Source organism: Oncorhynchus mykiss, chromosome 19 (genome assembly GCF_057628025.1).
Source record: "Oncorhynchus mykiss isolate SJ-2025 chromosome 19, ASM5762802v1, whole genome shotgun sequence".
Classification (NCBI taxonomy): Eukaryota; Metazoa; Chordata; class Actinopteri; order Salmoniformes; family Salmonidae; genus Oncorhynchus; species Oncorhynchus mykiss.
Window position 1 is genome coordinate 13,424,721 of NC_143040.1, and position 27,399 is coordinate 13,452,119.

A 27,399-nucleotide genomic window follows, 5' to 3' on the forward strand; every position below is an offset into this window, starting at 1 on the left:
CCAAGAGCTGTATCTAGGCACTCCGCGTTGGATCGTGCTTAAGAACAGCCGTTAGCCTGGTGTTTTGGCCATATACCACACCCCCAAGGTGCCTCATTGCTTAAGTATACAATGGCTGCTAATTTTCATGGACATTGTATTGATACTTTAAAAATATTGCTTTCGTGGTTTGTGTCTTTTCTTGAGCAAACAGGAACAAATATTAAATGAACTTCATTTGTTTTTTTAAACCAGCACTATTTTTAACTATTACACTGCTCAGTGCCTTTCTGTGCAAACCCAACACACACTAATGAAGAGTAAAAACAAAGGACATTGACACTGTATTACAAAATGGAAGGTTAATTAAAGATACACTTTACTGCAATGTGAAGTCCAAACTTTACATTCTAAAGTCATTGTACCATGAAGATCAAAGATGACATGAACAGTCATTCTATTAAACAACTCATTTGAATAAAGCAAAATACATACTAAGTTCATATGGTTAACAAACTCCTCTAGCATTCTATGAAAATATATTCATCATAGAATATAATATACATTAGCATGAGATTAATATTGCATTATGTAAGCAAGCATTATGCAAAAAGCCATCAACACAAGCATTATTTGTATCATTGTCTTTGTCTGGCTGATAATACAGGTGTTTGAACTGGGTTAATGTGCAACATAAGTGCTCAAATTCTGGCTGCTGTTGTATTTGCAGAGTCCATGTATAATCACTTACAGTAAAATGGCTGTCTAAGGCTAACATGGCTGCCCAAGCCTAACATGGCTGTCCAAGCCTAACATGGCTGCCCAAGCCTAACATGGCTGCCCAAGCCTAACATGGCTGTCCAAGCCTAACATGGCTGCCCAAGCCTAACATGGCTGCCCAAGCCTAACATGGCTGTCCAAGCCTAACATGGCTGTCCAAGCCTAACATGGCTGCCCACACCAAGCAGTGATAGTTATGAAGTCAAGCATTAACTTCATAATGACACCATGCCAACAGTCTCTGCCACTGCTCTGCTCTTTTACAACATGTTTGTGCAGAACATCAGTGTGTGGTACAGCGTTCAGCAGATTTTTTAGCGAATTTAACAACAATATTTTTCTTGTCAAAGTCTTTTTCTGCCTTTTCTCTGACTGTCTGTTTCTTCTTTTTTAGCAAGTCTTTGTCCTCTTTTATCCGTTTCACTTGTGCCTGCAGGTCATCTATCTGTTTCTGCTTTTCTTGTATATCAGAGTCTTTCAGATCCAGTGCCTTCATTGCTCGCTCTAATTCTGACTCCAGGTCTTCCTTCTCTTTCAGCTCTTTTTCATACCCCTGTTTCAGTTCTTCCTCTCTCCTCTGTATGGCTTTCTCCACTTGGTGGTACATGTCATTGGTGTAACACCTCCCTTCATTCTCCTTCACCATGGCTGTAACTTTGTCCATCAGCAGCTTTACTTGCTCACGGTCGTATGTGTTCTCATTGTTGAAGACGTGGTATCGGTTTCCACATGTCTCAATGAGCTGCTTTAGTCTTGCATCAGCCTCTTGGATGAACTCCTCAATGCTCTTCTTTTTTAATTTATCTCCACAGGTGAACAGAACCATGGTGTGTCTCACTGCTGCCTCTCCAAATATGTCCTGGATCCTCTTAACAGCATTCTGCTGTTCCTCTGTAAAACGACCAATTTGGACAACAAGCAGGAAGACATGGGGTCCAGGAGAGGAGAGGGCGATGCACTCCACCAGTTGGGTCCTCACTGAAGACTCTGGGAGTTGTGTGTCAAACAGACCTGGGGTGTCGATGACTGTGATGCCCATCTCTGTCTCACTGCTCCTATCACATTGTTTGGTAACAGACTGGGCAGCACAATCTACTTCGAACTCTGTACTTCCCAGGATGGTGTTTCCTGATGCACTCTTCCCTGCTCCTGTCTTCCCCACTATGACAATCCTCAGCTCGGAAACTAAAAACAACGCAAAATTATTACTTCAGTTCAAGACCCAAATTAAAAAAAGAAGTTAAAATTGTCACAGTGTGTCTGTCTAAAGGTGCACACTATTGTTAATGTACTCTGCTCCACAACATATTGTACAATCATTGTATGGCAGTGTGTGTGTGTTATGCTTACATTCTATAGGGGTGGCAATGCTGTTTCTTTTTGTCTTTTGTTGTCCCCCTGAACTTGCTGTAATAGAATAACAATTATGTATTAAAATATCCCTAAAGATATAATTTTAAAAAACAATCCCATTTCAGATAGGATTTATTGAGTAAATCAGTCAACCGATACAAGTCAGTCAGTGTACCCTTATTAAAACATCAAGTGCAGTAAGTAGTCTACAGAGCAGCAGTAGAGTTCATGCATTATCATAGATTTAGTTATCTTGAAACATGTATTAACATATGTTTTCCATTTGTGTGGATTCCATAATAAGATATGAAGTATGACACACACACACACACACACACACACACACACACACACACACACACACACACACACACACACACACACACACACACACACACACACACACACACACACACACACACACACACACACACACACACACACACACACACACACACACACACACACAGGAGTAGCACAGAGTATGGAGCCTACACTTTTCATAAACAAAATGGCATGTTGTCTGAATCAAGGTGTGGCAATGGGGGTCAAGAAAGCCAATTTTAGGTTTTTCACCCATTCTGGTATAAGTAATCCACAACACTCAGAATAGACAACACAATACGCCGAATGTAATCAATAATCACATTTGAGTACTTACGTTCATGCTTTCCCAATTGTGAAGTCGCCATCGTAGTCACTGTTGTCCGGTGGATTTCATGAAAAAGCAACAAATTAATGTTTGGTTTGGACTTTGATCCTTAGCCTTGTGAAAAAGTAGAGTTTCCATCAACCTCACTCGCGCTGCGCACAAAGTAATATCATAGAACACCGCGGTGTTATGGTGCGTGAATGAGGACCCAAAAGCGAATTAACAAACAGAGTACTTTAATGACGAACATACGTGGCTCAGATGGACAGGTAGATTCCGACAGGACAGGACAAGGTTGCAGCACACACGATGATAGTCTGGTTCAGGCATGAGACACACAAACAAACAAACAAGAATCCGACAAGGACAGGAGCAGAAACAGAGAGAGATATAGGGACCTAATCAGAGGGAAAAAAGGGAACAGGTGGGGAACGGGGTGAATGGGTAGTTAGAGGAGACAAGGGACAGCTGGGGGAAAGCGGGGGAGAAAAGGTAACCTAACACGACCAGCAGAGGGAGACAGGGTGAAGGGAAAGGACAGAGACAAGACAACATGACAGTACCCCCCCACTCACCGAGCGCCTCCTGGCGCACTCGAGGAGGAAACCTGGCGGCAACGGAGGAAATCATCAATCAGCGCACGGTCCAGCACGTCCCGAGAGGGAACCCAACTCCTCTCCTCAGGACCGTACCCCTCCCAGTCAACTAGGTACTGATGACCACGGCCCCGAGGACGCATGTCCAAGATCTTACGGACCCTGTAGATAGGTGCGCCCTCGACAAGGATGGGGGGGGGGGGGGAAGACGAGCGGGGGCGCGAAGAACGGGCTTAACACAGGAGACATGGAAGACCGGGTGGACGCGACGAAGATATCGCGGAAGAAGAAGTCGCACTGCGACAGGATTAATGACCTGAGAGATACGGAATGGACCAATGAACCGCGGGGTCAACTTGCGAGAAGCCGTCTTAAGGGGAAGGTTCTGAGTGGAGAGCCAAACTCTCTGACCGCGACAATACCTAGGGCTCTTAGTTCTACGCTTATTAGCAGCTCTCACAGTCTGCGCCCTATAACGGCAAAGTGCAGACCTGACCCTCCTCCAGGTGCGCTCGCAACGTTGGACAAAAGCCTGAGCGGAGGGGACGCTGGACTCGGCGAACTGAGATGAGAACAACGGAGGCTGGTACCCGAGGCTACTCTGAAAAGGAGATAGCCCGGTCGCAGACGAAGGAAGCGAGTTGTGGGCGTATTCTGCCCAGGGGAGCTGTTCTGACCAAGACGCAGGGTTGCGAAAAGAAAGACTGCGTAAGATGCGACCAATAGTCTGATTGGCCCGTTCTGCTTGACCGTTAGACTGGGGGTGAAAGCCGGAAGAGAGACTGACGGAAGCCCCAATCAAACGGCAAAACTCCCTCCAAAATTGAGACGTGAATTGCGGACCTCTGTCCGAAACGACGTCTGACGGAAGGCCATGAATTCTGAAAACATTCTCGATGATGATTTGTGCCGTCTCTTTAGCAGAAGGAAGCTTAGCAAGGGGAATGAAATGAGCCGCCTTAGAGAACCTATCGACAACCGTAAGAATAACAGTCTTCCCCGCTGACGAAGGCAGTCCGGTGACAAAATCTAAGGCGATGTGAGACCACGGTCGAGAGGGAATAGGAAGCGGCCTGAGACGGCCGGCAGGAGGAGAGTTACCGGACTTAGTCTGCGCGCAGACCGAACAAGCAGCCACGAAACGACGCGTGTCATGCTCCCGGGTGGGCCACCAGAAACGCTGGCGAATGGAAGCAAGCGTACCCCGAACGCCAGGGTGGCCGGCTAACTTGGCAGAGTGAGCCCACTGAAGAACGGCCAGACGAGTAGGAACGGGAACGAAAAGAAGGTTCCTAGGACAAGCGCGCGGCGACGGAGTTTGAGTGAGTGCTTGCTTTACCTGCCTCTCAATTCCCCAGACAGTCAACCCGACAACACGCCCCTCAGGGAGAATCCCCTCGGGGTCAGTGGAGGCTACTGAAGAACTGAAGAGACGAGACAAAGCATCAGGCTTGGTGTTCTTAGAGCCCGGACGATAAGAAATCACGAACTCGAAACGAGCGAAAAACAGCGCCCAACGCGCCTGACGCGCATTAAGTCGTTTGGCAGAACGGATGTACTCAAGGTTCCTATGGTCAGTCCAAACGACAAAAGGAACGGTCGCCCCCTCCAACCACTGTCGCCATTCGCCTAGGGCTAACCGGATGGCGAGCAGTTCGCGGTTACCCACATCATAGTTACGTTCCGACGGCGACAGGCGATGAGAAAAATACGCGCATGGGTGGACCTTGTCGTCAGAGAGGGAGCGCTGAGAAAGGATGGCTCCCACTCCCACCTCTGACGCGTCAACCTCGACAACGAACTGTCTAGAGACGTCAGGTGTAACAAGGATAGGAGCGGATGTAAAACGATTCTTGAGGAGATCAAAAGCTCCCTGGGCGGAAACGGACCACTTAAAGCACGTCTTGACAGAAGTAAGGGCTGTGAGAGGAGCTGCCACCTGACCGAAATTACGGATGAAACGACGATAGAAGTTCGCGAAGCCGAGAAAGCGCTGCAGCTCGACGCGTGACTTAGGGACGGGCCAATCAATGACAGCTTGGACCTTAGCGGGATCCATCTTAATGCCTTCAGCGGAAATAACAGAACCGAGAAATGTGACGGAGGAGGCATGAAAAGTGCACTTCTCAGCCTTCACAAAAAGACAATTCTCTAAAAGGCGCTGGAGGACACGTCGAACGTGCTGAACATGAATCTGGAGTGACGGTGAAAAAATCAGGATATCGTCAAGGTAAACGAAAACAAAGATGTTCAGCATGTCTCTCAGGACATCATTGACTAATGCCTGAAAGACAGCTGGAGCGTTAGCGAGGCCGAAAGGAAGAACCCGGTATTCAAAGTGCCCTAACGGAGTGTTAAACGCCGTCTTCCACTCGTCCCCCTCCCTGATGCGCACGAGATGGTAAGCGTTACGAAGGTCCAACTTAGTGAAAAACCTGGCTCCCTGCAGGATCTCGAAGGCTGAAGACATAAGAGGAAGCGGATAACGATTCTTCACTGTTATGTCATTCAGCCCTCGATAATCTATGCAGGGACGCAGAGACCCGTCCTTCTTCTTGACAAAAAAAAACCCCGCTCCGGCGGGAGAGGAGGAGGGGACTATGGTACCGGCGTCAAGAGCTACAGACAAATAATCTTCGAGAGCCTTACGTTCGGGAGCCGACAGAGAGTATAGTCTACCCCGGGGGGGGGTGGTTCCCGGAAGGAGATCAATACTACAATCATACGACCGGTGTGGAGGAAGAGAGGTGGCCCTGGACCGACTGAACACCGTGCGCAGATCGTGATATTCCTCCGGCACCCCTGTCAAATCACCAGGCTCCTCCTGTGAAGAAGAGACAGAGGAAACAGGAGGGATAGCAGACATTAAACATTTCACATGACAAGAGACGTTCCAGGAGAGGATAGAATTACTAGACCAATTAATGGAAGGATTATGACAAACTAGCCAGGGATGGCCCAAAACAACAGGTGTAAAAGGTGAACGAAAAATTAAAAAAGAAATGGTTTCACTATGATTACCAGAAACAGTGAGGGTTAAAGGTAGCGTCTCACGCTGAATCCTGGGGAGAGGACTACCATCCAGGGCGAACAAGGCCGTGGGCTCCTTTAACTGTCTGAGAGGAATGTCATGTTCCCGAGCCCAGGTCTCGTCCATAAAACAGCCCTCCGCCCCAGAGTCTATTAAGGCACTGCAGGAAGCTGACGAACCGGTCCAGCGTAGATGGACCGACAAGGTAGTGCAGGATCTTGAAGGAGAGACAGGAGTAGTAGCGCTCACCAGTAGCCCTCCGCTTACTGACGAGCTCTGGCCTTTTACTGGACATGAAGTGACAAAATGACCAGCGGAACCGCAATAGAGACAGAGGCGGTTGGTGATTCTCCGTTCCCTCTCCTCAGTCGAGATGCGGATACCTCCCAGCTGCATGGGCTCAGCACCCGAGCCGGCAGAGGAAGATGGTAGTGATGCGGAGAGGGAGGCGACGGAGAGCGCGAGCTCCTTTCCACGAGCTCGGTGACGAAGATCAACCCGTCGCTCAATGCGAATAGCGAGTTCAATCAAGGAATCCACGCTGGAAGGAACCTCCCGGGAGAGAATCTCATCCTTTACCTCTGCGCGGAAACCCTCCAGAAGACGAGCGAGCAAGGCCGGCTCGTTCCAGCCACTGGAGACAGCAAGAGTGCGAAACTCAATAGAGTAGTCTGTTATGGATCGATTGCCTTGACATAGGGAAGACAGGGCCCTGGAAGCCTCCTCCCCAAAAACAGATCGATCAAAAACCCGTATCATCTCCTCCTTAAAGTCTTGATACTGGTTAGTACACTCAGCCCTTGCCTCCCAGATTGCCGTGCCCCACTCACGAGCCCGTCCAATAAGGAGAGATATGACGTAGGCGACACGAGCAGTGCTCCTGGAGTAAGTGTTGGGCTGGAGAGAAAACACAATATCACACTGGGTGAGGAACGAGCGGCATTCAGTGGGCTCCCCAGAGTAACACGGCGGGTTATTGATTCTGGGCTCCGGAGATTCGAAAGCCCTGGAAGTGGCCGGTGGATCGAGGCGGAGATGGTGAACCTGTTCTGTGAGGTTGGAGACTTGGGTGGCCAGGGTCTCAACGGCATGTCGAGCAGCAGACAATTCCTGCTTGTGTCTGCCTAGCATCGCTCCCTGGATCTCGACGGCTGAGTGGAGAGGATCCGAAGTCGCTGGGTCCATTCTTGGTCGGATTCTTCTGTTATGGTGCGTGAATGAGGACCCAAAAGCGAATTAACAAACAGAGTACTTTAATGACGAACATACGTGGCTCAGATGGACAGGTAGATTCCGACAGGACAGGACAAGGTTGCAGCACACACGATGATAGTCTGGTTCAGGCATGAGACACACAAACAAACAAACAAGAATCCGACAAGGACAGGAGCAGAAACAGAGAGAGATATAGGGACCTAATCAGAGGGAAAAAAGGGAACAGGTGGGGAACGGGGTGAATGGGTAGTTAGAGGAGACAAGGGACAGCTGGGGGAAAGCGGGGGAGAAAAGGTAACCTAACACGACCAGCAGAGGGAGACAGGGTGAAGGGAAAGGACAGAGACAAGACAACATGACACGCGGTTCTCTGGCAGAGTAGTGGGTGAAACCATTCACTTCACTAAAGGGTGTGATACGTTTCCTTTCATTATGTGTCGTAGAATTCATTAAAAAAAATATGTACTGCCATTGTAGGAAGGTTGGCAATACGAGAGGTCTTCAGACGGACCTTTTTTGCATTATTTTCCTCGAAAGAACAACTATTGGGTTTTTAGTGCTTCTCCCCTATTTGGAAAGTTGGTCCGCCTGCTCTTCAGTCTGAGAGAGATATTCTGAGAGCAGGTTCGTGTCTATTTCCTCTGTAGATAAAAACTGTTTAAAACTATAACACAATAGTATTTTGAAAACAGGTTCATATATCCCAAAGTCATTATCGAATGTGACTATGTATATATTTTTTGTTGCCGTTAATGCATTTAAAGTATATTTCGACAAGTTAATCAAGTGTTTGCTAACTTGCCATGATGATTACACTCTAACTAGCACTGTCAGTCCGTGCGCTTTAATGTCACACTAGCTGTTGCTAGCAAGTTATTTATTGGTAATTCAATGCTTTTTCTTAATAACGTTACCTTAAAATGTTTATGTGAAAAGGGTTGTACCTGTGCTCTGTATTTATGGATGGATGTAACTTCACATTGAGGGCATGTATCGTTACTGTAGCTCCTTCCTAAAAGATATATCAATGTCCTACCTAACCTGTGAACGTGTGTCTGTGACCGTCTCGTCAATGCCTGTCATCACTGTTGGATATATTTTACTGCAGCTAAAAAACAATTCAACCTGAAGTCTGGGTGTCCGTGTGCCTTTTTTCTGGGTGGCTATATGAAGTTGCTTGCAGTTGCAAATTGCCTTGTGTAGTTGGTAAGCAAACAGCTAATATGTAACAAGGGCTCAGTCCACTGAGTTTAGTATTCTCATTGTACCAAAAGTTTAAGGTAATTGTATCTCCCTGGTGTTTCTTGTACCTAGTACATTTACATGTTTTAATTCTAAATTCTTGTCATTTCAGACAATTGTACATGACGCATTTTCATTGTAACCTATAAGTATGGACATTTTCAAGAGGACAAAGTCACCCAACATTACCAACAACTTCAAGGTAAGCCCAATAGGCACTTGGGCTAGCCACAAGCTACATTTCAATGATTTGTTCAGCTTAAAGGGGCAATCTGTAGTTGCTACATCCATTTCTGGAGTTATAAATAATTTGAAATGTACCCACTGATTCTTGAAGAATATAACTTATAAATGCCTCCTGAGCTTAGTTCAACTGTCAGACACCATCAGAACCCAAAGTAGAAGCTTGTTTTACTCCAGTATTTGAGAAAAAAAGGAGATTTAAACAAATAGCCTCAAATAGCCAAAACAATATAATTTGTTATCATGACTGGATGGTCAATCCTTGCATCCTTTGCTCTGTCTATGAATTTGGTCACATTTTTCCAGCCCCATCCCTCAGTTTTTTACAGAAATGGGCTGGGGGGACACTTTAATGTTTCAACTGCTGGTTGTCACTTTAAGGACAAGGTGTTTCAATTACAAGAAATGTTACACTTCAAAATAGAAGATGTTTTGCTTATTTATTGTCAAAACATACACTACCGTTCAAAAGTTTGAGGTCATTTAGAAATGTCCTTGTTTTTGAAAGTAAAACTTTTTTTTTTTGCCCATTTAAAATAACATCAAATTGATCAGAAATACAGTGTAGACATTGTTAATGTTGTAAATTACTATTGTGCTGGAAACTGCAGATTTTGGGGGGAATATCTACGTAGGTGTACCGAGGCCCATTATCAGCAACCATCACTCCTGTGTTCCAATGGCACGCTGTGTTAGCTAATCCAAGTTTATCATTTTAAAAGGCTAATTAATCATTAGAAAACCCTTTTGAAATTATGTTAGCACAGCTGAAAACGGTTGTCCTGATTAAAGAAGCAGTACAACTGGCCTTCTTTAGACTAATTGAGTATCTGGACCATCAGCATTTGTGGGTTCGATTACAGGCTCAAAAGGGCCAGAAACAAAGACTTTCTTCTGAAACTCGCCAGTCTGTTCTTGTTCTGAGAAATGAAGGCTATTCCATGCGAGAAATTGCCAAGAAACTGAAGATATCATACAACGTTGTGTACTACTCCCTTCACAGAACAGCGCAAACTGTCTCTAACCAGAATATCAAGAGTAGTGGGAGGCCCCGGTGCACAACTGAGCAAGAGGACAAGTAACGGGGCACAACTGAGCAAGATAACAAGTACTTTAGAGTATCTAGTTTGAGAAACAGATGCCTCACAAGTCCTCAACTGGCAGCTTCATTAAATAGTATCCGCAAACAACTGTCTCAACGTCAACAGTGAAGAGGCAACTCCGGGATGCTGGCCTTCTAGGTAGAGTTGCCAAGAATAAGCCATTTTTCAGACTGGCCCAAAAAAAGAAATTATTAAGATGGGCAAAAGAACACAAACACTGGACTGAGGAACTCTGCCTAGATGGCTAGCAGAGTTGCCTCTCCCTGAGTTGCCTCTTCACTGTTGACGTTAAGACTGGTGTTTTGAGGGTACTATTTAATTGTTAGGTTATTTTCAGAGTAAATAACTCAATGGACACTAGAGAAGCTTAACCAAGTTTAATTCTTCCCAAACGGTCGATATAGCTGCATTCACACACACATTTCACACAAGCACTGATATTTAACCCTCTCTCCTAGGCTGAGTCTCCACCACCACATCTGAACAGCCAATGCATCTCTGTTGCTAGACAGAACCTTAGTGAGATCTGTTCTTCCTCACTTCATCTGACCTGACCTCTACCCCAAAGTGCTCACTCCTCCCCAACTCAAGGCTGTCATGGTGATTGATACCAGACTGTGTCTCTTCTCCTCCCAGAGGACCCACCCATAGGATCCCTGATGGCTAACAATAGCATATCCTGACATAATGTAAACATTATACATAACCCTCTCTCCCTCAGTGACATTGTTAGGTTCTAAGGTCTCCACCCGTCTCCCCTACACATTCCAAAGCCATCTATTAACTTCTGGCGTAGAAACCAGTCTCTTTCACTGTTAGATACTATCCTTCTGAGTGTAACAATGTTCCAGGTTTAACCCAGAATCTAACATAATGAAATTCCCAGTTGAGGAATTGTGAGGCTTCTGTTTCTCAAACTAGACACTCTAAAGTACTTGTCCATTTGCTCAGTTGTGCACCGGGGCCTCCCACTCCTCTTTCTATTCTGGTTAGGGCCAGTTTGTGCTGTTCTTTGAAGAGAGTAGTACACAGCATTGTACGAGATCTTCAGTTTCATGGCAATTTCTCGCATGGAATTGCCTTCATTTCTCAGCACAAGAATAGACTGACGAGTTTCAGAAGAAAGGTCTTTGTTTCTGGCCATTTTGATCCTGTAATCAAACCCACAAATGCTGATGCTCCAGATACCCAACTAGTCTAAAGAAGGCCAGTTTAATTGCTTCTTTAATCAGGACAACAGTTTTCAGCTGTGCTAACATAATTGCAAAAAGGATTTTCTAGTGATCAAATAGCCTTTTAAAATGATAAACTTGGATTAGCTAACACAGCGTGCCATTGGGACACAGGAGTGATGGTTGCTGATAATGGGCCTCTGCGCGCCTATGTAGATATTCCGTAAAAAATCAGCCGAATGGTTTCTGATAATGGGCCTCTGCACGCCCATGTAGATATTCCGTAAAAAAATCATAGTAATATACAACATTAACAATGTCTACACTGTATTTCTGATCAGTTAGATTTTATTTTAATGGACAAGAAATGTGCTTTTCTTTAAAAAAAACAAGGACATTTCTAAGTGACTCAAGTTTTCAACGGTAGTGTATATATTTTTTTTAAACAGCAAGAACAATATTTGGTTTAGCCTACCACTGGGAGTAAATCTACTGCATTTAAAACATTATTACGTTGGTGAGGAGCCTAGGGGTCAAACATTTAAAGCACGGCTCATGCATTAATTCAAAATACAAATGTAGTTGAATCCCATTTTTGCACCTGCTTACTTTGTTGCAGTGACTATCTGTAATATGGTGCATCCCTGGTGATGTGCAGAGGGAGATGATATGGCACAGGCTCCCTTATCTGGTAAGACAACTAGTCACAATTATCAGACATTGAGAACAAGTTCAAAGTAATTTATTTGTTCTCTCTTCTTCATCTTCACCATTAGTGTTAAATAAACCATCTGTCTTTTCAAGCAAAATATATATTTCTGTCAGTTTATTTTAGTACATTTTTGAGATGACTATGTATAAACTACATGCACTGTTTGTGTTTTAGATCCTGATTGTCTTATAGAAATTGTGCTGGTTGGGAAAGTTGGATGTGGGAAGAGTGCTTCAGGAAACACCATCCTACGTAGGGAAGAGTTCAAATCATCATGTAGTTTCTCAACTGTGACAAAAACTTGTGAGAGGAAGACAGAAGTTGTTTGTGGGAGGAAGATAGCTCTCGTGGACACTCCTGGACTAGACTGTGCTGAGGTGTCCAGTAACGAACTGTTTCTATCCTTAAAGAACAAAACATACAAAGTCGTCAATATCTTCCTCCTGGTGATCCAGCTGGGCAGGTTCACAAAGGAACAGAATGCAGCTGTACAAAAGATGGAGGATATATTTGGTGAGGAGGTGAGAAAGTTCACCATGATACTCTTCACACATGGAGACATGTTGAAACGTACATCGATAGAAGACTATATCCAAAAAGCAGGTGAACCACTGGGGCAAGTTATTCAGAGATATGGTCAGAGATACCATGTGTTCAACAATGAGTCTGGTCCTCCAAACCAGGTGACAGAACTGTTTGAGAAGATCAACAGAATGCGGACTGTGGTACATAACAGATCGTACTACTTTGTTTCATCCGGAGCAACGAAGAGTGGTAAGTTAGTGCTCTTTCTGATTTAGATTTAACTTGCTGGTCAATAACAACTTAGAATGGTGATCCAGTTATTCAAATTGTCTGACTTGCCTGCACGGTTAAATAAAAATATGAAATAAATACCTTTATGATGTAAAAAAAAAAGAAGGAAAATACAATCTAGTCTTACTGACAAATGATCAGTGTTCCATCAAAAACAGCTGGATGAAGTGTCAATAACACTACAATTAAATCATGTCTCTTTGCTTTAAAACAGAGTTGTTATTGTACATCTCAATGAAGACGGGGCTGAGCTTTTCGATTGTCGAGAAAGAATTGGACCGGGGAATACTTATCTTAACCGACGGTTTTACATATCTATCAGTAATGGAGGACATTATGGAATATGATGTAAAACGAGTGGAGGAAATGAAAATACTTGAGGAGGAGAGAAAAAGACTTGAGGAGGAGAGACAAGAATTTATGGGGATGGAAATTATGTTTAAGATGACGAGGATCTATTGGCCTCTGTGGAGCAGACGTGTGGAGGAGCAAGAAAGACTTGAGGAGGAGCGAGAAAGACTTGAGGAGGAGAGAAAAAGACTTGAGATGGAGATATTTGAGGAGCTGTGGAGCTGGAGATATGTGGTAAGAAACAGAAGTGAGGAGGAGATAAAAAGACTTGAGCAGAGAGAGAGATGTGAGGAGGAGAGAGAAAGACGTAAGGAGGAGAGCGAAAGACGTGAGAAGGAGAGCGAAAGACGGGAGGAAGAGAGAAAAAGACTTGTGAAGAGAGAAAGACAGGAGGAGGAAGGAGAAAGACGTGAGGAAGAGAGAAAACAACGTGGGGAAGAGAGAAAACGACGTGGGGAAGAGAGAAAACGACGTGAGGAGGAGAGAGAAAGATGTGAGGAGAGAGAAAGACATGAGGAGGAGAGAGAAAGATGTGAGGAGGAGAGAGAAAGACGTGAGGAGGAGAGAGAAAGACGTGAGGAGGAGAGAGAAAGACGTGAGGAGGAGAGAGAAAGACGTGAGGAGGAGAGAGAAAGACGTGAGGAGAGAGAAAGACGTGAGGAGAGAGGACAATGTGAGGAGGAGAGAAAAAGACGTGAGGAGGAGAGAAAAAGACATGAGGAGAGAGAAAGACGTGAGGAGATAGAAGGACGTGAGGAGAGAGAAAGACGTGAGGAGGAGAGAAAAAGACGTGAAGAGGAGAGAAAAAGACATGAGAAAGAGAGAGAAAGACGTGAGGAGAGAGAAGGACGTGAGGAGAGAAAAAGACGTGAAGAGGAGAGAAAAAGACATGAGGAGGAGAGAGAAAGACGTGAGGAGAGAGAAGGACGTGAGGAGAGAGAAGGACATGAGGAGAGAGAAAGACGTGAGGAGGAGAGAAAAAGACATGAGAAAGAGAGAGAAAGACGTGAGGAGAGAGAAGGACGTGAGGAGAGAAAAAGACGTGAAGAGGAGAGAAAAAGACATGAGAAGGAGAGAGAAAGACGTGAGGGGGAGAGAAAAAGACGTGAGGAGGAAAGAGAAAGACGTGAGGAGGAGAGAGAAAGACGTGAGGAGGAGAGAGAAAGACGTGAGGAGGAGAGAGAAAGACGTGAGGAGGAGAGAGAAAGCTGTGAGGAGGAGAGAGAAAGCTGTGCAGAGAGGATAAAAACATTTGAGCTGTGGCGCTGTAGATGTGAGGAGAAGAGAAAAATACGTGAGGAGAAGAGAAAAATACGTGGGGAGGAGAGAAAAAGATGTGAGGAGGAGAGAGAAAGATGTGAAGAGGAGAGAGAAAGACGTGAGAAGAGAAAAAGACGTGAGGAGAGAAAAATACATGAGAGAAAAAGACGTGAGGAGAGAAAAAGACGTGAGGAGGAAAAAAAATATTTCTTTTGGAGTTAATTTCTGTATTATCAAATGAGGAGAGACAAACTTATCACACAAGTCAGTTTTACTTAAACCAAATCTTTATTAGTGAGAGCTTTGGAATAGCAATGGCTTGTCAACGAATCACCACCGTTTCTGATGATCCGTTGAGAGCCACAACACAAAGGCTACTGATATCTTTTATACAAAAGATCCACCCCCCAGTCTACATAACAAACCACAAATGTTCGGAACCGGTCACAAGGTGAGACTTTTTAAATGAGAAAGAAGTATCCCGTAGCCAGATAGCATTCGCTATAAATCATTGTTCAGTTCGGCCCCTAAGACGAGGTTCAGATCTCGTTCCTGGTACTTCATAGCACAAAAACACCAACTCATCCAATGGCATAAATCAAATTGTCAACTCCAGATACTCCCATCTCAATAAAACCTCTTCTTGACCACACTCCTGGACAAGCTCACTGAGGGGAGTGAGCCTCTAGGTCATACACTATCCCAGGATAATTACAACATCAGAGATAACATACAATGGTTCCAGAGACTACCACAAACATCCCCCAAAGTCAAAGGAGGGAGTGACTTGCACAGACAAGTAATTGGTTCCCCATGAATCACACCATCCCTTCACATGGTTTAAGAATAGGTAAAGACACATCCACATATGAGGACAATGTTCCCTCCTGTCCTCTTCCCTTTCTGATATTCTGCATAGCACCAGGGACATGTGAAAGACAAGCCTGACCTCTCCCCTCTCTGGATCCCAGGTGACTGAGCCCCAACTGAGGGAGGAAGTGCAACTGCCAACACCAGAGTCTGAAGGGATACATTCTAATAAGAATATCATGCAAGCATATTATGCTGTTGAGACATCTTAATTATCTATGTTAACCAACTAATTCTAATTCTTCTGCCACAGTCTGCACATTCATGTATGATTATTGGGAGCAGGAGCAACAAGCTCCATTTTTAGGACTTGTAATGACAGTAGAAAGTGGAGCAGCAGCTGCAACTAGAATAGGAACTGCAAAAAGCAAAGAACACAAATTGCAGTGGACAGAGTAAAAGGTATCAGCATTGTTGATTCTGCAGTTTCCTAAGGAAAATTCAGATGGTATTGACATTTTAATGGATGTTAAAATTATTGAAGCACCAATCACCCTTTGTGGAAGGGACATAATCACAATATTTGATGTATTGCTGGTTTGTTATGATAAAACTTGTTTCATATGTTGTATGTCTGTCCAGATGTGTACAAGTTGTCAGCATACATTATGCAATGTTTGTCAGAAAAAAAATATTTTTCAGTATTGTTCACGGAGAAAAAAGGAAACTGTAAGGCAGATTGATTCAGCCCAAACACATAGTGTTAAAAGTAATAAATTGTGTAGAGCGTTGCTAAATATGAAGCACAAAAGATGACCAAATGAAGTTTTTTTTGCTATGCGTTTTGTAACATGCCATGTTGTTTGAAGACTTTCAACGCCTGTTCTTGGATTTCTTCACATTTTATGTTACAAAGTGGAGTTAAATGGATTTAATTTACATTTTTTGGTCAACAATTTACACAAAATACTCTGTCCAAGTGTAAAAAATAAAAATAGATTCATGAAAAATCTAATACTGACATACCTTGATTAGATAAGTATCACCCCCCTGAGTCAATACACGTTCAACACCTTTTTCAGTGATAACAGCTGAGTCTTTTTGGTAAAGTCTCATAAGCGCTTTGGACACCTGTATTGTGCAATATTTGCCCATTATTATTTTCACATTTCCTGAAAAACTCCAGTATTTGCAGATGTCAAGCATACCATTCCATGATGGAGCCACCACCATGCTTGAAAATAAGGAGGCAGGATATGTTGTGTTGGATTTGCACCACATGGAAACATTTAGGTCAAAAAGTATTACCTTGCCGTGTTTTTTGCTTTTTTGCATATTACTTTGGTACCTTGTTGAATACAAGATGTTAGTTTCTATATATTTGTATTGTTCTTTTCAGTCTTTCATTTATGTCATTATTGTGAGTCACTTCAAAGACGTTCTTGGACGTTCTGCCGTCCTAGGCGAGACAAAAAATATGCATATTCCACCCTTGTAGTAAGTTTGGCCTTGGGCCATTTTTTTTCTCCACTAATGGTCGAACAACATAATAGCAGCCCAAGTCATAGGCCATATTTCTCCCATGTCAAACCAGTGTATGTTTTGCAATGCTGATTGTAAATAATGAAATCTTAGACATCCTTAAGAATCTAAGCATGGCACTTTCAAACGTGACATTTCCACCTAGAGTGACGCTCTACTGAGGCAGAAAAATGTAAGCTTCAACTGCTGGCTTCTCGTCCATTTCATAACCCAAAAACAGAAGTGCTTCCCTAAAAGCCGCCTTGGTTTAAAAAGAAAGCGGAAGGCTCAATTAATAGGGACAGAATAGCAAAGTCTATTTGTTTGTCTCCTTGAATATTATAGGCTGCAGCTCAGTGTCAGAATTCCATAGAGAGGAATCAAAATATCCCCGTAAGCATCGGAGTCACGTCTTTCTCTGGCATTTAAAACTAGCATTTTTATAGAACGCTTTATATAATCTGGATATTATTTTTGAAAATCTGAAGCAAACAATAGATGTCCTTTTTGCCCTGTTCTTTAACAAAGGGTGTGTGATACCCTCACTCAATACGAGTCCTGGTTTTAACCAAACACATCAAGCCCTTCCCAGACACGAAGGTATTTAAGAAATACATGCAACAGTATTGGAGTATTTGGCTATACCGATATCTATGGATAGCATAATTGTGTTTATCAAACAGGTAGGCTTACCACTTATTTTTGGGAATAGGCATAAATAGGCTCCAATTATACATGTAATTCCATAATTACGCCAATAGAAAATGTTGATGCGCGCGTGCACATATAGGAGGTTCCTTAACGGGCAAAAATGAATTTTACTTCATCCCCTGCATCGGAGAGTTACACTGTTGCAATCACTATGCAGCCAACTGCCTACAGTAGGAAACATAGTTTCTTACTAATAATATGCCACCTGTTATCACACATGGAACGACGCCACAATTGTTACAATTACACTAAAAATAACTATTTAACATATATTTTAATATTCCTGTAGAACAGTAAAAAAGAGTGATGTCTTTTGAGCTTTGGGAACAAGTGCTTTCGTAAATGCATGGCGGGCCTTGTTTCGCTGGAGCAGTGTAAAATAAGCTTTATATCAATGACCCAGCCTTAACGAATGTCGTTTATTTACATATTGAATTTGATTGTCCAAAATCAGTTTCAGCATCTATTTATTTTGTGGCCTGCCGAGAGTGGCCTCTTTCCTCTGCTGTGGTGATGCAATGCAGTGAGCGCTGTTTTCTCTCGGTAGCTGTCCATGGTTCTGAAATCAAATAATCTGAGAGAGAGGGGAGAGAGAGATGTAATCTATTTAAATCTGAAAAAAAATACAAAGTAAACCGGTGATAAATAATTGAGTTCTCTTACAAATTACTCGGTGATAGAATTCATGCGAGTGTGTGATCAACAACAGTTACCTTTTATTCAAAGACAAGGTGACTCGCTTTGCATTGGGAAACAACTAGGCCATTTGATGTCTGGATATATACTCCAGTGCGTCCAGTGGTTTTGCCTCACTGTCCAGTCTCCTGCTCGAGAATTTGAGCTCATTACACAACTATTTTGAGTCAATGTCCCTGGAATCCCTATACGCAAGGGCCTTCTCCAGCGCAGTCCCTGATAAGTGATGCAGTGTTCATGTCCTTGATGGTGCAGATGTTGTATGGGATGCTGAAAACACTGCTGTGCTCTTCGAGCTGGGTAAAGCGCTCGTTGACAGACTAGATAGCATAATCAATAATCTGATGAAAGAAATGTGCTTAGAATTTCTGCTGAGGTTCGGTCACAGGCTCATCCTCAGTCACGGGATGGACCGTGCACTGGAAAACAGGGCTCAATACCCATCTCCTCTGCCAACTATTTTGCGCTTGCTAATGTGCCAGCGAAAGCCGCACCAGAGCGGTGGTCTTGGAGGAATACCCTGGTTGAGTTCAATTGAGCCGCTGCTTGTGAAAGGTTAAAACTCACCGCCTGTAGAAATTGTGCCCCTTTTTTCAGTAGTTTAAAAAAAATGTCGCTTCCTGATAGTTTTTGTCTCTTAGACATGGTTCACAATTGTATAATCCCATATAAACATACGCATCACCTTAGCTATCAAGGTGGGAGTGGGAGTGAACTTCGGGAGAAGCGGGAATGGGGTGGAGGCGGGAACTGCAGCAAGGCTTTGAGCTGGTGTCTGGTGCGCGGGCGGGTTAGTAGCCGATCTGGGGCGCAGATTCAAGTTCAAGTGTCGCTGTATGCGGTCGCCTACTCTTGCCTAATGAGAGGGCCGGCCCTGGATGTTGAGCCATCCTCAGTTTTCACCCATCACAGCCATTGATCCCTTTAGCCGTTTTTAAAATCACCAATGGTCCCATGCTGACATCTTTAAGGAGTTTTCTTCCTGTCCTGCAGCTCAGTTCAGAAGGACCACTACATCTTTGATGTGTCTCTGGATTTGGTTTAAAACGTCATCCACAGCACGTGTCAAACACATTTCTCACGACATAATGATTTGAGTTGTCAATTCATTTTGCCCTGCTCCCATACAGCCTGCAGTGCACTACAAGTCACAGCAAGCATTGCCAACGTGCTTCACTTCAAACAGCAATGCATTGCCACACACACCCTTTGTCCCAGACCCACCCACCCACTAGTGCACCAGTCAGTGTATTGTATCATATCGTCACTGACCGAATGGTATGTGGTAACATTTATTTAATAATCTGCAATGTTTGAATTCCCAACTTTAATTATTGAATAAGTAATTACATTATTGTCAGCAGTCTAACTTTGGCGCCATTGTTATATCGTGTTTAGCTTTGTGAAATGTTAGGATTAACAAGGGAAAATTAAAACCAAATAGGCCTAACAATAAACATGTATCTATTAGCTAAAGCAAAACTAAGCCCTGGCACCAACGAAAGCCTTCGTCGATTTGATAGGCATGTTGAAATGTAAGAACCATGGACGGTGGTCAGTAGTCTATAATTCATTGAAGGTGAGGTTGGGCTGGTGTCGCCTACTGGTTAAAATCGTGTCCCACGAATTAAATAGCACATAAATTCGTGTATTTTCGAACGATTTGAACCACACAAAATGCACAAAACGAACGAAATCTGCTGAAATACATTTTGTACATATATGCGCGAATCGAATGTGAGGTTGGGCTGATAATTCAACAACGAGTTACAGGAAGATGGCGGCGAGTGCAGACGAGAAACTTGCTCAGAGTAACCTTCATTTTTATCCCTCTCAAACTGACTTCAATATAACAAAAATTGGCTTATAGTAAACACAACAAAGAACAACGCTTAGTTGACCGCTAATTTGATCTGAAACTTGGAAAAATGTAAGAAAGAAATGTAAGAAATAGTAAAGGGAGGAGAAGGCAGTTGCTAGCTGACCACTCAAACATCGGAGAAAAACCGCCACCTGACTCCTCAGGAGAAGACATGGAGGAATCTGGACACTCGGCTGATTCTGAAAATCCAGTCAATAGTCCCGCACCCAAAAAGACACAGAAATAATTGTCTTTGCGCGAACTCCAGGTCAACATAATCGATGCTGTCTCTGCAAAGATAAACGAAAGAGACGATGGTCTGGTGAAAATGATACGCGAAAACACATAAAAAAATCAGCAAACTTAGTGTTCTAGTTTTGAATTGTGGTGTTATGGTTTACAAGTTAAGACTTCTGTTAATACATATACATGAATCAACTTTTTATAGAGAGGGTAGAGTTGAGATTGCATAGTATTTTTCCTTCTGTTCTATATGGAGTTGACGTTTATGTCAATCAATGCCAGGGGGATACGAAACCTGTTGAAGAGAAAAGTTATTTTTTTGTTTTGTAAGGACTACAACGCAGATCTTGTATTCGTTCAAGAAACACATTCATGCAAAGAGGACTATAATTATTGGAGAAATCAGTGGGGCCGTGTCATTCTTTGGCCCACGGGACTAATCATTCAACTGAGGTTGCAATTTATGCACACAATTTCAAAGGGAAATGTGTGTTTACTCAAATGGACACGGATGGACATGTAAATGGACAGATTATTTGTGTTGTGTAATGTATATGGATACTGTTCTAGTCCTCCAAATAACTTACTTCTAGAGGAAATTGAGGAAATTCTGAAAAGTCTTCTGAGAAAATATCCATCCAGTCAGGTTATAGTTGGTGGAGATTTTAATATGGTTTATTCTGATGAGACTGATAGATTGCCCCATAGGCCTAACATTGGTATGAACAAGTTGGTGAATTTCTGCCAAAGCCTGGACTTAATTGACAAATGGAGAGTTAATAACCCTGGAGAGAAACAGTACACATGGAGTAATCGTTCACTACAATGAAGAATTGACTTGTGGGTGATAACCTCTAGTCTTGAGCCCAACACAGTAGAGGTCAAAATACTGCCTGCAGTCCTGACGGATCATAAAGTCATATGGCTGACTGTTAGAATGTGCAGTAATGATGGTAAGAAATACTCTGGTGGTTAAATTAAATAACTCATTGTTATTGCATGATTATTAAAAAAATGGGATTAAGAATCTAATTTATGTTTACTGGATTTTAGATTAGCTTTGGATATTGTGAAGCAGTTCTCCAAAATGTCAGATTTGGTATTGAATCTTTCCAAATGTGAGGTGTTTGTTCTGAAAGGAGCTGTCAATCCAGCAGATTGTATCATCTCTGAAAAAGATACTGTAACCTACCTCGGTATAAAGATCACCAAAAACCTTAAGGCTGTGAATGTTCTTAATTTGAACCCTGTAACTGAATCTGTCAACAACACAAATATCCTCATGGTTAGGGAGGGATTTGAGTTTATTTTACTTATTTTTTATTTCACCTTTATTTAACCAGGTAGGCTAGTTGAGAACAACTTCTCATTTGCAACTGCGACCTGGCCAAGATAAAGCATAGCAGTGTGAACAGACAACAACACAGAGTTACACATGGAGTAAACAATAAACAATAAACAAGTCAATAACATAGTAGAAAAAAAATAATCTACTGTATATACATTGTGTGCAAAAGGCATGAGGAGGTAGGCAATAAATAGGCCATAAGGGTGAATAATTACAATGTAGCAGATTAACACTGGAGTGATAAATGATCAGATGAACATGTGCAGATAGAGATGCTGGTGTGCAAAAGAGCAGAAAAGTAAATAAAAAACAGTATGGGGATGAGGTAGGTAAATTGGGTGGGCTATATACCGATGGACTATGTACAGCTGCAGCGATCAGTTAGCTGCTCAGATAGCAGATGTTTAAAGTTGGTGAGGGAGATAAAAGTCTCCAACTTCAGAGATTTTTGCAATTTGTTCCACTCGCAGGCAGCAGAGAACTGGAAGGAAACGCGGCCTAATGAGGTTTTGGCTTTAGGGGGGATCAGTGAAATACACTTGAGTCTTCAAGGAAGGGTGCTTTTATCCAAAGCCGAGTGGCTATCTTGTGCATCCTATCTTTTTTCATCTATTGACATTCCCAAATCCACTTGCTGTACCTTAGATAGGCTATTGTACAACTTCATATTGAAAAACAAGCCACATCAGATAATAAGAGATGTTATCACCAACAGGGTTTGTGATGGCGGTCTAAATGTCTTAGACTCCACTCTCTTCAATCCGATATCAAAAATCAACTGGCTTAAAAGGTACATAAAAAATCCTCAGAGTTTCTGGAATATTATACCTCATTTTGTTTTTCAGAAGCTAGGAGGGCTTCATATTTTACTACAATGTCCATATATTGTGGGTAAACTTCCTGTGAAATTGGCGGCTTTTCACCAGCAGGCTTTAATGTGCTGTGATTTGTAGTATAAACACAACTTTTCACCTCATAAATGTTTTATATCTAATAATGGGTCGATATTACATAGAAACAAGAAGTTATTTTACCGTAACTGGTTGTCGAAAAACATTGTCCTTGTCAGCCAATTAGTATTAGTGGGAATCTATTTACGCGAAGATAATTTATGGAAAGATACAACTTTAAGATTTCAAGCAAGGAATATGACATGTTTATAAAAGCTATACCTAGTGGGATAACATCTTTACTTCAGAATAATGCATATTTTGGAATATCTCATATTGTAAGCGATATCAAGGTGAATAGCATAGGTTTACTAGATAAGAAATTCAACAATCGTTTATTAAGGGATATTTTCTACAGGAAGTCTATTCCCTCTGCGATATTTTGTTGGGCTTCATCATTTGATGTAAACTGGCGCCGTGCTTGGCTCACTGCACACACATTTATGGTGACCAATAAAGTAAAGGAGATCTCCTTTAAGATTATCCTTAGATTCCATCCGTGTAATAGCTTGATTTCTAAATATATACCTGATGTTACCAGTGAATGCAATTTTTGTGAACTAGAAACTGAATCGATTGAACACTTATTCTGTCATTGTTTATATAGTGAAGTGTTCTGGACTGATGTAAAACTATTTCTTGGCAACAAAATGCATACAACCATTGAAGTTAGACATATTATTTTACTACACTGATTCCACAATTGAACGTGAGTATGTCATAAATCTCTTTATTTTATTAGGACAATTTTTCAAACACAAAACAGAATTATGAAGAAAAAGGCCCTTTTCTTATAAAAAAAAAAATGTTATTTGGATAACTATTTAGAGTCAATAAAATGTATACAAAACAAAATGTCCCCCCCCAAAATTCGCTACATGTTTGTATTTGTAATTATATATCTGTAATATCTGTAATTATATATATATTTATCTTATTTCTTCGTGGAATCCCTCTGGCTGTTCTGTTTATGTTTGGCATGTTACTGTTTAAAATTAATTATTATTTTTTAAATTTCATGATTAGATTTTTTTTTATAGGGCGGGGGCAAATAAACTGCCTCGTGCCAGTGTCCGAGGCCTAGGGGAATAACACACCTGTTATAAATCAGATACAAACGTGTCATAATGCAGTGCAGGGCCGGCATTAGAACTAATCAGTTGGACAGGCATTTATTTGATTTCCATAGGTTGGCACGTTTTTTTCCCACGGGACCTCCTATGTGTTTAAAATTGTTTTCATCGTATTGTGGCATGAACACAACCAGTCATGATGTTGTTTTCATCTGATCGTCAAACAAATCACTTGAAAAAGTAGGTTTCCTTCAAACGTTCGTCCAAAATGATTCCATCCGAACAATGGACTGTAAACTGCCAACTTTTTCAATTGGCAAGCGGCTGAATCTGGCTCACCTGAGAAAACATCCAGTAAATTCAGAAAATGTTCAGTAAATTCACAATGTTTGTTCTTATATCATTAACAGTTAGCTCTAAGTATAAGCAAGTGCAGGCAAACAGCAAGGAGGACATTGATGTCTGTATCCACTGTTGAAAATCTAATGGTCTGTGCACCCTTTTGAAAGGCGTCTTAGATGAACAGTGGTGGAAAATGTATCCAATTGTCATACTTGAGTAAAAGTAAAGATTCCTTAATAAAAAATGACTCAAGTAAAAGTGAAAGTCCCCCAGTAAAATATTACTTGAGTAAAAGTCTAAAAGTTTTTGGTTTTAATTATACTTTAGTATCAAAAGTAAAAATACAATTGCAAATAATTTGAGATTCCTTATGTTAAGCAAACCCGTTGGCGCCATATTCTTGTTTTTTTAGCCAGGGGCTATCTCCAACACTCAGACATAATTTACAAACGAAGCATGTGTGTTTAGTGAGTCCGCCAGATCAGAGGCAGTAGGGATGACCAGGGATGTTCTCTATTTAGTGAGTCCTCCAGATCAGAGGCAGTAGTGATGACCAGGGATGTTCTCTTGATAAGTGTGTGCATTAGACCATTTTCCTGTCCTGCTAAGCATTAAAATTGAAACGAGTACTTTTGGGTGTCAGGGAAAATGCATGGAGTAAAAAGTAAATTATTTTCTTTAGAAATGTAGTGAATTAAAAGTACAAGTTATCAAAAATATAAATAGTAAAGTACAGATACCCCAAAAAACTACTTAAGTAGTAATTTAAAGTATTTTTTACGTACTTTACACCACGCTCTTGTGTGTGCCTCTTCCTGGTCTCATTCCAGCATTGATGTCAGAGAGCCATTTGAAACCACAGACATTTTGAAAAGCTCCAGTTTGTTGTTAGGGTTTCTGAGAAAGTCAGAGAACTTCCATGGAAGTTGGTTGTCTCCCCAACTTGAGAGTCTTTAGACTATCTTATTTGTATGTGTCCCACACAATATTGGTGCTATTTCAGTTTTTCAACTGATGCTCAACCCAAGGCAGAAAGACTACTGCCATATTCGGCCAAATGTAGAAACTATGTATGTAGGCAAGGAACGGACAATGACAGTTCCGTCAATGGTGTTTCCTTGATTTTGGCAGTTACCTGTAGATAACATCATTGTTTATTTGCTTAGAGTTTGTATTTTATAGACAAAAAAATATTAGTCTAAGAAGCTATGAGAGACTTCACACTTCTCTCTACAGAAACAACATTTCATTTTTCATCCAACAGAGACCCTGATTTCTCTGGTTGGAAAGACTGTTCCTTGGAAAAGATTGGCAGCACTCCAAAACCCAAACATGACTGGTGAGTACTTAGTCTACAAGAATCGGTTTATTTGTTTAATGTGTTTTCACAAAATAATGTTTTATTACATTATTAATACATTTGATTAAAAATGAATGTAGGCTTGAAACTTAATTTATAGATAATGTCCTTGTTAATTTGCTAACAGTTCATATTCTATAAACCATCAATGTTTAATAAGTAATGTGAGACTGATCATATTCAGTAGCTGTTCTGTAAGATGACCAAACAGAAAGAACATCAGACTTCTTTCTACAGTAACAACATGTCTTTCTTATCCAACAGAACAAAATAAAGAGGTCCGGATTGTTCTGGTTGGAAAGATTGGTTCTGGGAAGAGCGCAACAGGAAACGCCATCCTGGGGAGAAAAGCGTTTGAATCCAAAATGTCCTCTTTTTCTGTGACATCCTCAAGTAAAAAGAAAAGAGGAAATGTGGGAGGGCAACATGTAGCTGTCATCGACACACCAGGCTTGTTTGACACTAAGTTAACACAGGAGGAAGCACTGAAAGAGATCTCACAGTGCCTGCTATTCTCCGCTCCTGGTCCCCATGTGTTCCTGGTTGTTCTCAAGCTGGGAGGATTCACTGAAGAGCAGCAGGAAATTGTGAAGATGATCCAGACATTATTTGGTGATGAAGCATCGAAATACACCATGGTTGTCTTCACACATGGAGACCTTCTTGATGATGTAACAATTGAAGACTTCCTGCATGGAAATCCCAAACTGGAAAGTTTCATTACCAAATGTAATGGGGGATATCATGTCTTCAAAAACAAAGATCAGAATCCCTCCCAGGTCCCTGAGCTCCTTGAGAAGATAAACAAGATGGTGACGATGAATGGAGGAAGCCACTACACCACTGAGATGTTCCAGGAGGCTGAGAGAGTGATTGAAGAAGAGAAGAACAGGATCTTGAGAGAGAATGAAGAGAAGATACACAAAGAGAGGGAAGAACTGAAGGCAAAGTTTGAAGGAGTGTGTCTAAGAGAAGAAGTAGAGAAGCTGGGGATAAAACAGGAAAGAAAAGCTAGAAAGAATGCTGAGAAATTTAGCAAAATGGGAACAGGTGCTACAATCGGAGCGGCTTTGGGAACATTTGGAGGCCCAGTTGGTATGTCAGTTGGTGCAGCAGTGGGAGCTGCAGTGGGAGCTGGAGCATGCAGTACTCAATGAGAGTCCGTAGATAACAGTGCTGTACCTTCTACAAGTTGTTTGACTTCATTACTTGATATTGAAAGCTTCCTCTATATACACAGAGCAAACACAACATATGTTATTGTAGCCTACATTGAAAATGATACTCAGGGGGTTGATGAACACATATTTAGCTGTTTTTGTTATTATGTTTTACTGATCACAAGAAAAGGTTGTTGTATTGAGGTAGATTTTATTAGGAGTAACAGACACCTGCAAAAGATGGGAGGCACTCACTAATAAAGTATTACTTATATGTATTATTAACACTCACTAATAAAGTATTACTTAGATGTATTGTTAACACTCACTAATGAAGTATTACTTATATGTATTATTAACACTCACTAATGAAGTATTACTTATATGTATTATTAACACTCACTAATGAAGTATTACTTAGATGTATTATTAACACTCACTAATGAAGTATTACCTAGATGTATTATTAACACTCACTAATGAAGTATTACTTAGATGTATTATTAACACTCTAATGAAGTATTACTTAGATGTATTATTAACACTCACAATGGACACATTTCAGCCATCAAGCATTTCCCTTTTGGACATAATGTCATTAATTACATCATCCATGTGATAATTCTGTATTGTGTTGTTCTTATGACCTCACAGAACTATGGTTCTCATAATTGAAAGAACGCCTCATTATCCACTATGCACCACAGTCAATTTATCCCCTCATGTTGCATGAACTTAAACTTGATGCATTACTGACACTTTGAAGTCAACACATAAGTGTCTAAAGGGCAGGGAGTTCTAATGCAAAGACCCATTTTC

General features: G+C 41.9%; 3 protein-coding genes across 3 annotated transcripts; 2 read left to right on the forward strand and 1 right to left on the reverse strand.

The window, feature by feature from the left end:
• Window positions 1-336: 336 nt before the first annotated feature.
• LOC110518153 (GTPase IMAP family member 7-like) lies at window positions 337-2,950 on the reverse strand. Its single transcript, XM_036953872.2, has 3 exons — window positions 2,774-2,950; window positions 2,110-2,166; window positions 337-1,944 (listed from the first exon to the last, which is right to left on the reverse strand). Exons 1-3 carry the CDS (start codon window positions 2,802-2,804, stop codon window positions 1,043-1,045), a joined length of 990 nt encoding a protein of 329 aa, XP_036809767.2. The 5' UTR covers window positions 2,805-2,950; the 3' UTR covers window positions 337-1,042.
• Window positions 2,951-8,707: 5,757 nt separating this feature from the next.
• Window positions 8,708-16,338, forward strand: LOC110514371 (uncharacterized). Its single transcript, XM_090210141.1, has 5 exons — window positions 8,708-8,812; window positions 8,961-9,050; window positions 11,986-12,057; window positions 12,253-12,852; window positions 13,109-16,338. The coding sequence occupies exons 3-5, from the start codon at window positions 12,036-12,038 to the stop codon at window positions 14,725-14,727; spliced, it is 2,241 nt and encodes a 746-aa protein (XP_090066267.1). The 5' UTR covers window positions 8,708-8,812; window positions 8,961-9,050; window positions 11,986-12,035; the 3' UTR covers window positions 14,728-16,338.
• Window positions 16,339-25,328: 8,990 nt separating this feature from the next.
• LOC110515399 (GTPase IMAP family member 9) lies at window positions 25,329-26,966 on the forward strand. The gene is made up of 2 exons (XM_036953877.2): window positions 25,329-25,399; window positions 25,685-26,966. Exons 1-2 carry the CDS (start codon window positions 25,393-25,395, stop codon window positions 26,575-26,577), a joined length of 900 nt encoding a protein of 299 aa, XP_036809772.2. The 5' UTR covers window positions 25,329-25,392; the 3' UTR covers window positions 26,578-26,966.
• The last annotated feature ends 433 nt before the right edge of the window (window positions 26,967-27,399 follow it).

Coding starts and splice junctions, on each gene's coding strand:
- LOC110518153 (XM_036953872.2), bottom strand. CDS start 2,804: ATGGCGACTTCACAATTGGGAAAGCATGAAC. Junction 2,167..2,773: donor ACAATTGGGAAAGCATGAAC/GTAAGTACTCAA, acceptor ATTCTATTACAG/CAAGTTCAGGGGGACAACAA. Junction 1,945..2,109: donor CATTGCCACCCCTATAGAAT/GTAAGCATAACA, acceptor CGTTGTTTTTAG/TTTCCGAGCTGAGGATTGTC.
- LOC110514371 (XM_090210141.1), top strand. CDS start 12,036: ATGGCACAGGCTCCCTTATCTG. Junction 12,058..12,252: donor GGCACAGGCTCCCTTATCTG/GTAAGACAACTA, acceptor TTTGTGTTTTAG/ATCCTGATTGTCTTATAGAA. Junction 12,853..13,108: donor ATCCGGAGCAACGAAGAGTG/GTAAGTTAGTGC, acceptor GCTTTAAAACAG/AGTTGTTATTGTACATCTCA.